Source organism: Rhinatrema bivittatum, chromosome 2 (genome assembly GCF_901001135.1).
Source record: "Rhinatrema bivittatum chromosome 2, aRhiBiv1.1, whole genome shotgun sequence".
Classification (NCBI taxonomy): Eukaryota; Metazoa; Chordata; class Amphibia; order Gymnophiona; family Rhinatrematidae; genus Rhinatrema; species Rhinatrema bivittatum.
In genome coordinates this window covers 51,076,232-51,088,160 of record NC_042616.1, presented here as the reverse complement: position 1 = coordinate 51,088,160, position 11,929 = coordinate 51,076,232, and the positions used below count along the sequence as shown (strand labels likewise).

At 46.3% G+C, this 11,929-nt stretch overlaps 1 protein-coding gene across 4 annotated transcripts in view; it reads right to left on the bottom strand.

Moving 5' to 3' along the window:
- Positions 1 to 6,801: 6,801 nt before the first annotated feature.
- Positions 6,802 to 11,929, bottom strand: part of LOC115083929 (zinc finger protein 585A-like) — a 65,220-nt gene continuing 60,092 nt past the window's right edge. For 3 of the 4 annotated variants that reach the window (XM_029588040.1, XM_029588043.1, XM_029588042.1), the window contains one exon: positions 6,803 to 11,784. In XM_029588040.1, the coding sequence (XP_029443900.1) occupies positions 8,396 to 11,784 (3,389 nt within the window). In that variant the 3' untranslated portion in view covers positions 6,803 to 8,395. Of the gene's footprint in view, positions 11,785 to 11,929 lie in introns of all 4 variants that reach the window. The other variant, XM_029588041.1, reaches the window with a different exon arrangement.

Here is an 11,929-nt window from a genome sequence, read left to right as displayed (position 1 = left end):
CCCCCCAGCACATGTCTGGCCTCCACACTCATGTACCTCGTCTTTTTGATTGTTGCCAGTTAAGTGCTTCACTCCCTTCCATGATCACCAGACACTGCTGCTTGCAGTCAGTACTCCTCATGGCCAGGCCTCATCGGCAGCAGCAGCCAATGCAAGGATGGCTGGGCTCGTTCCACCCACCAAGCCCCCCCAAAAAACGCGATTGACAGCAAAAATCACCCAATAATAAGCAACCCATAAACTGAAAAAAAAAAAAGTGAATCTCTAGAAAAAAAAAGCGCCCAAACTCGCATCAGAGTTGACCGGGCTTGCGCGACACACCTGCACACTGCAGGCGACACACTAACGTGTCCCGACACACAGTTTGGAAAGCTCTGCTTTAGACATTTGGACTTGCTGAGATCCTGAGGTGGAATATAGAAGGGTGGACAATGTATACAAAGCTCACCTCTTTTTTTTTTTTTTTTTTGGAGGACAGCCTACGGTCCATGATTGATATGACTTCATTGTCCTGGTACAGGTCCTGCCAGCGTTAAGATCAGGTGGGAAAGAGGGAAGTTCTATGATTGTATCTTGTCTTTTGTTCCCGACTTAAATTTCTTGCTTGATGTAAAATTTCTTGCTTGTTGTAAAATGAAAAATAAAGGATAATAATTAAAAAAACATTTTGTGAATTTTTATAGAAAGTTTTTTCATTTTTTAATGATTTTTTTCAGGAATTTTCTTTTCCAATTTTTCTCTTAAATCAAACTCAAAACCTTTGCAAATGCAAAGTCCCTTAACTTCAGGGAACAATGTTTCTATAACTAGATCTTGCCTTCTAGCCCTCTTCAAATGGGCAGATCATCATAACCATCAATCTGGCCACTGTCCAGATGTTCTTTAAATCAGGAACAGTTCCGTTAACCATCCAACAGAGGGCACTGGAACACTCTGCTACCTTCCCAGCACACCTTAGTTGAGGGGTTCTGGAATTCTCCACAGGGCTGCAAAATATCTCCAAGCAGAGCCTCTGGGATACCAGGCACTTAGCTCTAGGACCTGTAATTAAACACAAACACACAAAGAAGACAACAAGCAAACAAGTCCTTATGCTGTAGTCCAAGAATCCCCCAATACTCCTCTGGAAGTGTCCAGTTATTAATCAGACCTAGGACCTTGGTCCTTCCATACGAGTCTGGCAGTGGGCTTAAAAACATCTGGTATTTCATCCATCTGTCTTCTGAAGGGGTATGAAACCCTAATTTTCCTCTATGAAGAGCTTGGGGGTCAGGAGTAAAACACACCTCACTATAGCCAGCTAGTTCAGGATCCCAGGCATCTAGGAATATTGAAGCTCCAAACATCTGGTATTTCATCCATCTGTCTTCTGAAGGGGTATGAAACCCTAATTTTCCTCTATGAAGAGCTTGGGGGTCAGGAGTAAAACACACCTCACTATAGCCAGCTAGTTCAGGATCCCAGGCATCTAGGAATATTGAAGCTCCACAATTCCCATAAGTAAGTTCAAAATCTTGGAGCTATGCCAGCTTATGAAAATGGGCACAATCTATATGCATAATGGAGACACCATCTTTCAGGCTCACTTGTACATATCTTTGCACCTTTTACCTTCCAAGGATGCCTATGTACCCTGAAACTGGGGACAATAAAGCCATTTCTTCACTGTGGCCCTCCTCAGGACTCATCACGCGGCTTTCTAGGGCCGGTATTTGCTCCTGCTGCCTACCTGGAGGGAAAGGCAGCTCTTTTTCAGGGTCTGCAGCATTAGCCAAGCCTCGAGGGGCTCAAAAACGATCTGCTCTGTGGGAGCCTCGGGCTGACCCCGGCAGCCCTCTTAAACACCTTTGCTGAAGCACAGGCAAGGGCTATGGGGGCGGGGGAGCTTAACCTACCAGTCCCTTAACCTACCAGTCCCTACCAGTCCTGACAATAATTTTGATCAGGATTTTTTCCAGGGGGGACCCTGATTCTCCAGGGGGAGATGATGTTGATTCTGATTCCTTTTCTTTAGATTTTGTCCTCCTCATGCATAAAGCCTTTCTGGCTTCTAGGTCTCTGCAAGGTGGTGCTTTGCCAGTGAGACCTCCGCAGAGACCGGCTCCCAAGGTAACCAAGCACTCTGATATGTCCGGGTCCCTATGGGTCGTGAAGTTAAAAGGTTTCTCGGCTTTGGAAGGAGCAGCCACTCCGGTAGTTACGGGCAGCGTGGCTACAGCTGCAGTGACCTATCCTTTCCCTCCTGCTGTGGCAGGATTGGAAGATGAGCAGGGGAAGTAGGCCCCCTTTGATGGTGATGACCTGAAGGTGGTCAGTCTGTTCCAGAGGGAGGAATTAGAACCCCTTATTCCTGCAGTTCTTTCTGAGCTTGGGGGTCAAACTTCCCCTGCAAGCTCCGCCGCATGACTTGGTGGACCCAGTTCTGGCGAGATTGAGAACGCAGACCTGAGCTTTTCCGTTCCATCCCATGCTTCAGCAGCTGATGACCAGGGAGTGGGACGCTCCGGATGCTGGTTTGCAGGTTGGCTGGGCCATGGATAAGTTGTATTCGTTACTAGATGAGTCTCTGGAGCTCCTGCGGTCTCCCAAAGTGGACGCTTCAGTCTCAGCTGTTGTTAAGCGGACCACAATTCCAGTTGTGGGTTCGGTGGCTTTAAAAGATCTTCAGGATCGCAAGCTAGAAGTACTGCTTTAAGTGCATCTTTGAGGTGTCGGCCCTGGGTATCCGGGCGGCGGTGTGTAGCAGTTACATGCTGCGTGTGAGCCTGCACTTGGTCCAGCAATTGTTGACGTCTCGAGTTCTTCCTCCGGGGGAATCAAGAGCAGGCGGAACACTTGGAGGCTGCGGTGGCATAGAAAATGGCGCGGGCCATCCATTGCTCCTTCCATGTGACAGGGGCCGACCAATGGCACCGGTAGCCCCTGTCACATGGTAAGGGCAAAGGGCCACCGGCGCCATTTTGTTTACTGGCAGCCGACGGCCCGAGAGCGAGAGATCGCTCCCGGGACCCCCGCTGGACCACCATGGATTTCAGGCAAGTTTTGAGGGGGGGGGGTCCAGAGGGTGGGGAGGTTGTAATAAACTAAAATTTAAGGGTTGGGGTGGGTTGTTTGTTTTTTTTTTTTTTAGTGAAAAATCGCCAAAAAAAAAACAAAACGACCCGTTGGAAAATGAAGTTTTCCTCAGGTCGCCTGAGCCGACATGTAAAAACTAAACTAAACACATCTCTAACATTTGTATACCATGGAGATTCAGTATATGCAAATGTATCTCATGCATATTCATTGTGGATATCCTGAAAACTCGACTGGCTGTGGAGTCCCCAGGACAGGTTTGGGAAGCCCTGCTCTAAACAGACTCCAATGGGTTTTATATCCTTTTGAAGGTGTGGTCTGTGTTCAATTCTGGAGACCTCACCTTCAAAAGGTTATAAAACCCATTGGAGTTGATCCAGAAGGTGGCTACTAAGATGGTCAATAGTCTTTGTTCTAAAACATATGGGGATAGGCTTAAAGATCTAAACGTGTATACCACAGAGTAAAGGTTACAAATGGGAGATAACATTTAAATATCTCAAAAGGTTTACACAGGAGACTAGCTGCTTTCAACCAAAATGATGCTGTAGAATTGAAGGGGTGATGCAGTGGTGAAAGGGGGTAGACTTGGGAGTAATCTTTACAGAGAGGGTAGTGGATGCATGAAACGGCTTCACAGTGGAGCAGGTGGAGGTAAAAATGGTACTGAAATTAAAGAAAGTAGGGAATAAATACAGGGGATCCCTGAGGGAATGATGAGAATTGTAAAGCTAAATCAAGTTGGATGGATGGGCAGACTAGACTGGCTATTCATTCTTTTTCTGCCTTCACGTTTCTAGGTTATGGGAAGGAGCACAGGCCATAGGGAGAGCTCTTTGATTTGTTGATCCTATCCCTTCTTTCAGTTGTAGGGGGAAATAAAACACATAAAAGGATTATGGGTGTTTTTTAAAATATTTCTCAAAATACAATTTCCATCCCTAGTATAATTTTTAACCGCAACACAATGCAGAGCTGATGCTCCCATTTTAGTAAGCCAGACTACTGAACAAAGTAATGTAACGTTTTCCCTTTAACCCTGTAGATCCTGACTGAAGTTGGCAGTGATGTTTACGGAAGGAAGATCTCTTCACAGCTTTCTGTATTAGGTTATAAGGGTGGTTTGGGGTGGAAATATATGAAATTAGAGAGGAACACACGTCGGAAGATTCAGTACTAATTACTAAACAGAGAATATGCCAGGGCTTCCAAACCTGTCCTGGGGACCCCACAGCCAGTCAAGTTTTCAGGATCTCCACAATGAATATGCATGAGATAAATCTGCATATACTGAGTCTCCATGACATGTAAATTTATCTCATGTATACTCATTGTAGAGATCCTTAAAACCCATATTACTGTGGGTCCTCAGAATAGATTTAGAAAGCCCTGGCATATGAGGAATTCATGACAAAAAATTTGCAAGGAGCTTCTCTGCATGGGTTACAGCGGGAGTGGGCAATGCCTGGTCCCTGAGAGCCACAAACAGCCCAGGCTTTCAGGATACCCACAATGAATATGCAGGAGATCTATTTGCATACAGTGGAGGCAGTGAATGCAGATCAACCTCATGCATATTCATTGTGGATATCTTGAAAAGCTGGCCCCTTTGTGGCTCTCGAGGACTGGAATTGGCCACCTCTGGATTAAAGGCTGGCAGTACGACCTGGTATGAATATAATCCTTAAAAACAGTACAGTCCTGATTCTGCCTTTATTGCCCAGACCACAGGACCAGGACATAGGGCAGGGGCGGGCAATTCTGGTCTTCGTGGGCTGCAAACCAGTCAGGTTTTCAGGCTATCCCTAAAGAATATGCATGAAATAGATTTGCATACAACTGAGGCAGAGTGCATGCAAATTCTCTCATGAATATTCGTTAGGGGTAGCCTAAAAACCCGAATGGTTTGCGGCCCATGAGGACCAGACTTGCCCACCCCTGCTGTAGGGTACATGGTTGAGGCTGAAAGATGTGGACTCAGGAGCCTCTCAAGGCTGCTCAGAAATATATACAAATGCCTGCGAAGCTGGATGTTCCATTAACAGCAGGGCAGAGGATGCTTCAGCCAGGACGACGCTGTGCACAGAGATAAACAAAAGAACATCAGAGACAAGGGCTCGCTTGGCCCTTCAACAGGCTGCACAATCAACTAAAAGGTAATGCCTCCTAGTATCCCATAAAGACTGATTTCTGGGAGGGCCAAAACCAGGAAACAGAATAAGCCTAAGGTTGACATCTTTTGGAAAATCCACTCAGTGCAGCTGAGGCAGATGCAGGATGGCTACAGCCATACTAAACTCTATGGTTCAGTGTACTCCCACTTCTGTATTCCTACTGATCCAGAAAAAGGTCCATCACTCACCTTGTAATCCTAATATCCTATTGACAGGAGTGTCATTTGCTATGCATTCCTTGTATCTTAGCCACAGGATTGTCACTGTCTTACTCTTCCTAATATCCCAGTCACAGGATTGCCACTCCCCCATCTATTCCTATAAACTAGTTAGAGGTCAGTCACTTCTTGTATTCCCAGTATTATCATTATCTCAATCACAGGTTTGATCCTCACCATGTACTCCTAATATCCCAGTCACAGGACTGTCAAAATGTGTAGTCATCATATCCTTGTAATAAGCGTCATCTCCTTTGCAGTCCCTACTCTCCCAATCAGAGTGTCACATATCAAGTAGAACTAATACCCCAGACACAGGACTGTCACCCACTGTCTAATTTGAGTATTTATTTCCAATCATCACACTATCATTTGCCAAGCATGTCTAATATCCCAGCCGGAAATCTGTCACATCTCATCTATTCCTATTAACCTAGGCAGAGATCTGTCACTCATGTTATAGTCCCAATATTCTAGTTACACGTCATTCATTGTCACTGATTAATCACAGTTCTGTCATTTTCACTGTATATTCCGAATACATCACTTCCAGCACTGCCACGCAGGCTGTACTCCAACTCTTCCAATTACAGCTCTATCCCTCATTTGGCACATTTATCATCCCAGTCACTGCTTTGTCACTCATCTTTTATTTCTGATATCCCAAGAATAGCTCTGTCACCTCCCTTGTATACCTCATACCCCAGTCACAGTGTTGGGTGTATTCCTAATATGATGCCAGTACTGGCACTCAACGTGCATGCTATCATCTGTCACTTTGAGCATTCCTCATATCCAAATTACAGCTGGCACTTACGGTTTTTTTGTTGTTGTTGTTTTAAATATACCAGTCACAGCGCCATTGACTGCTATGTATTCCAAGTAGCAGGCTGGCACTTCTGTCAGTGTCATCTATTAACAGCCCATGTCAGGTGTGTCCGTCTCCATGTATTCTTAATATTCGATTTAGAGGCCTGGCTTCATGTCCCTACTACCCCGACCCAGTTGCTGTTCTGATGGGCGCTGTGTATTCCCATCCGCACAGGCCTGGCCAGCTCTCACCCTGCCTTCAACACATCCCCCTCAAGAGTTCTGCTCAGACCACAGAGGGGAATCAAAGTCTCAAGCTTCCCGGCTGTCTTTTTTTTTTTTTTTTTAATTCTGCTAGCCTTCATTGAAAAAGATAAGACAGCACAGAACTAGAAAAAGAGTCCATGATACATGGATGATCCAGGGGTGGCAATGGTCACCACTCTGTTAGCAGGCCTTCTGACAGCGACTGGTCAGAAGCAGAGTCAGCCGCCCACATGGAAGAGACTGAACGAGAAGCCACTTCCTTCAGAAACGCGGCAGGTTTGGGCACAGGGCACCAAAGTAAAGGCTCTTCCCATGGAAGTTTAGGAAGAGAAAGGGAGACCTCACTCTCGCATGGACACGCACAGAGGATGGGAGGAAAGCAAGAAATTGGTTGGGTTTCTACTAGGCTCTATTAAGCTATGGGACTTCATTGTACAACCACTTGGAGGTTTTCCCTTATTATAAACCTCCCCTCCCCTCCCGGTCAAGCCCGGCCATCCCAGCAACAGTCCTGGGCCAGCAGACACACTCACGATAAAAAAAGGCACATATGGTCCCCAAGACTGGCTACTAGGCAGAACCACTGTGCAATAACAGGCTGTAGTCCTGCTCCCCATCACTCACTACTCAATATATCAACCTGGCCGTAGGTTTACTCAAGAAGAACAGATGTAGTTAAAAAAAGCAAATCATGGATTCTCTCTTTTTTTTTGCAGGTGCAATATTTTTTTTTTACCAGTAATTCTCGCACTAGTGAACGGATTAGGAACAGAAGTCCATTTATTTAATCAACTTTTTTTTTTTTTAAAACACTGTTTTACAAATTAATATTTGATTTGCTACCCACCAAAACTAATCGTAGGATGTACAGCCTGCTGGTTGTTTTTTCCATCTGTCCAGGAAAAGGCAGGGTCTGACAGACCTCTCTCGAGTAAGGCACTGGCCTTCCCCACTGCCATATTCAGGCATCCTTCACTAAGTTCTAGGGACAGATATCTGTCCAGTCTTCACCTGGCTCTAATTTACCAGTGCCAACCCATGGTACAGTACAAGTTTCACTGTTTGCCTGTCAGCTTTTGAGTTGTACAACACAGAGCTGTAAACTCAAAATTCAAGTCTCTTCTGGTTGGCAACTGGCTCAGCTCCCTCTGTTCCCTATTAGACCACCCTTGAAGAGCTGTCAAATGTTGGCAGGGTGCCAAAACCGCCCCTGATTCACCAATGGCTTTTTAGTGGCTATGTCCGTCCCATCTTGCCCTTAAGAAGCCAGAAATACAAACCCTCTACTGGACAGCAGCAGGACAAAATGGTTGTTGGGAGCATGGCGCCATCTGCTTATTCTCCTGCAGCGCTAAAGACAGAACGAGTAATGGATGAGGTATGTACTGCTTTGCACTGCAGCAGTGAGGAGCAAACCTTCATGCAGGCTGCGGCTTAGACATGGGCAATGGGAATCAACAGGCCTGCTCGAGCCTATCGCACACAAGCTTCCCATCTCTTCTACTCATAGGCCAAGTGATATGGCTGAAAGTGGGCTATAGCTCCTAGCTCTCTTCAGAATTACATCCAAGGCTGCTCTTACGGTAGCCATCGCCTGCTCCTAGCAGTATTACACTTGGCTCTGCTGACCCCTCCCTTTGAGCTGTATGAGCTACCTCTACTGCACACCTTGGTCTTGGCCAGCCCGAAGTGCAGAACCCCCATACTGGGAATTAAACTTGGGTATCTGAAACCATAGTGCACGTGTGCTAATTACAGGGACACTAGAGCAACCCATGAAAGGTCTTAGCACTGGTGCTGTGATACAATCGCTTCCTTCAGTAGGATTGTATGCTGTCACATGTATAGGGTTTAAACTTCTTGATCAGTCCTTCCTTGGGCATTTGGGATTATCTGACGACTTTTCTTCCATGTTTTTTTCCGTCTTTCGGTGCTCCTCTTTTCTCCTGTGTGGATTCTCTGATGGTTTAGAAGATGCTGTTTCTGTCTGAAATCTTTCCCGCACACAGTGCATGTATAGGGCCTCTCCCCCGTGTGGTTTCGGTGATGCCGAGTGAGGTTGGTCTTCTGATTGAAGCTTTTCCCACATTCAGCACATCTGTACGGTTTTTCCCCAGTGTGCTTCCTCCGGTGAATAAGGAGAGAGGATCGCCAATTGAACTTCTTTCCACAGTCATCACAAGAGAACTCCCTCTCCTCTCTTATACGACGGGGCTTCGGGTTTTTCCTTTTCCCGCTTTCAGGCCCTGGTGACAGTTCCTCACCAGTGTGGATCTTCTGATGGGTAAGAAAAGCTTGCCTGCGGCTGAACGACTGATCGCATACAGTGCATTTATATCTTCTTTTCTTCTCCAAGTGAGAAGGTGGCTTTCCAGCTTCACGGGAGTCTCCATCTTCTGCACGTTTACATGCTGCATTTCTTAGGTGGATCTTCTGGTGCGCTACGAGATTGGGTTTCTGGATGAAGCTTTTGCCACATTCAGTACACAAGTATGGTCTCTCTCCGGTGTGGATTCTGTGGTGGATTATGAGGTTTTGTTTACAACTGAAGCTTTTGCCACACTGGGTACATGCATACAACTGCTCACCTGTGGAGGTTATCTGATATGTCATAAAGCGTTCAGCCTCCTGGGCTAGTTTTACTTCTCGGTGGATTTTCTGATGTGACCGAAGATGCTGCTTCTGCCTGAAACTCTTTCCACATTCACTGCACTGGTAAAGTTTTTCTTCTGTGTGTATCCTCTGGTGTGACACCAAGTGTTGCTTCTGAGTGAAACTTTTCTCACACTCCGTACAGTTGTATGGTCTCTCTCCAGTGTGGTTCCTTTTGTGTCTCAGAAGGTTAGGCATCTGATTAAAGCTTTTCCCACACTCCAGGCATTTATAGGGTTTCTCCCCAGTATGCGTTCTTTGGTGTCCTACCAGCGCTTGCTTTTGACCAAAGCTTTTCCCACATTCGGGACACTTAAATGGTTTCTCTCCCGTGTGGATTCTCTGGTGGTTGCCTAGAGCTGACCACCATCGGAAGCTCTTCCCACAGATATTACAAATGAACTGCCTCTCACCCGTACGGGTTCTCAGATTTGTCCTCAATAGATCCCTCCCCACCTTCAATACTGTCCTGAGCATTCCGTGGAGCGTGGCCGTGTTTTCTTCCAGGCTTAAGTTCTCCCCACTCTCCATGTACAGATACAATGCCTCCTCCGTGTGCCATTTCTGGTGCTTTATAAGGTTTACCTTCTGCCTGTAGCTTTTCCCACATTCGTTGCAGGAGAATGGTCGCTCGTCCGTGTGAATTCTCTGATGTGCCCGCAGATGCGGCTGCTGAATAAAGCTTTTCCCACACTCTGCACACTTGTACGGTCTCTCTCCTGTGTGGATTCTCTGATGGGTTACAAGAGTTTGTTTGTGAAAGAATGTTTTCTGACACACCGTGCAAGGAAACACTTTTTTCTCCTTGGGGGGCTTCTGATGTTTTGTCATCCAATTGAAGCCTTGCTGATATCTGGTCCAACCAAATGGATTCTCCTCCGAAGGCGTCCCCGGGAGCATGCCGTTGTTCACGCACATTTCACATACGCCACATGTGCACATTCTCCATGCTATATGGAGACTCTGGTGCTTCAGGAGGTTTGCCTTTTGGCTGAAGCTCTTGTCACACACGTTGCAGGTGTATGGCTTCTCACCCGTGTGCCGTCTTTGGTGAGCGATAAGATTTGGCCTCCAGCGGAAGCTCTTCCCGCATTCGGCGCACACATAAGGTCTCTCTCCTGTGTGGATTCTATGGTGGGAAATGAGCGTTTGTTTCTGAGTGAAGCTTTTGCCACAGTCGTTGCAGGCAAACCGTCTCTCCCCTGTATGAGTTTTTTGGTACAGTATGAAGGTTTCATCGCATTCTGAACGCTTAGGTGGCTTTTCCTTGCTGTGCGTTTTCAGGTGCGATACGAGGTGCTGCTTCTGGATGAAGCTTTTTGGACACTCAGTACAGACATGAGGCCTCTCTCCAGTGTGATTTCTCTTGTGTCGTAAAAGGTTTGGTTTCTGGTTGAAGCTTTTTTCACACTCTGTACACTTGTATGGTTTCTCCCCTGTATGGATTCTCTGGTGACTGGTAAGACCTGACCACCAGCGGAAGCTCTTTCCGCAGACGTTACATATGAATTGTCTCTCTCCACTGCTGGATTTGGGAGTGGATCGGACAGGACCTTTTCCGGTATTCAGAAACTTCCTGCGCTTCTGGCTAGTTCTCTCGCCGTTATTTAGACTGAGTTTCCCATTGAGGTGGTTTTGCTGATGTTTGACAAGATTAGCCTTCTGACTGAAACGTTTCCCACACTCTGTGCATGGAAATGGTTTCTCTCCTGTGTGAGTTCGCCGGTGCGTTTGAAGATGTTGCTTCTGAATGAAACTCTTCCCACATTCCACACACATAAAGGGTCTCTCCCCAGTGTGAATTCTCTCGTGATTGATCAGAATCTGTTTGTTGCCGAAGACCTTTTCACATACGCTACACTGATATGTTTTCTTTTCTCTTCGAGCTTTGCGCCCATTTTCAACTCCGGATTCAGAAGACGATTTCTCCCCAGCCCTGATTCTCCCTCGTCGCCCCACCAAGTTGTCTTTCAATTTCTTTTCACTATTTTTATACAGTCCTTCTCCCATGTGGCTTCTCTGGTGTGTTCTCAGATTAGTCTTCTGGCTGAAGCACTTCCCACACTCCACACATACGTATGGTTTCTCGCCTGTGTGGGTTCGCTGGTGTGTGATCAGATTCTGTTTACAATTGAAGCTCTTCCCACAATCGGCGCATGCGTACGGTCTCTCTCCTGTGTGAAGTCTCTGGTGCGTGATGAGATTCGGTTGCTGCCGAAAGCTCTTCCCACATTCGGTGCACTGGAAGGGCTTCTCTCCCGTGTGGATTCTCTGGTGCGTGATGAGGGTCTGCTTTTGACGGAAGTGTTTTCCACATTCGATACACATGTACGGTCTCTCAGCGCCTGCTTTCACCCGGTAGGCTATGCTTTTTTTGAGTTTGGGAACGCCGCTGCCGTGCTTGGCAGGCTCCTCTGGCTGACGTTCTGTGTTCCCACTGGGTGCTGACTGATCCTTCCAATCCTCTTCCTGGAAGCTCTTCTCATTGGATGTCTCCGATGGGATTATTTGTTGATCTGGTTTTGAGGCACAGTTCTCAAAATCCTCCTCCTCCAGTTCTACTTTAATTTCTTTTATGAGGCCATCATCTGTAGGAGTGGATAAAAAAAAAAAAAAGATTTATATTCTCCTTCGTCTTTGAAAAACATATTTCAATTAACATTTACAGACAATGCCTCTAACCTTTTATACAAAAAAGAGTGATGTGCTAAAAATAAACAAATGTATTAGTAT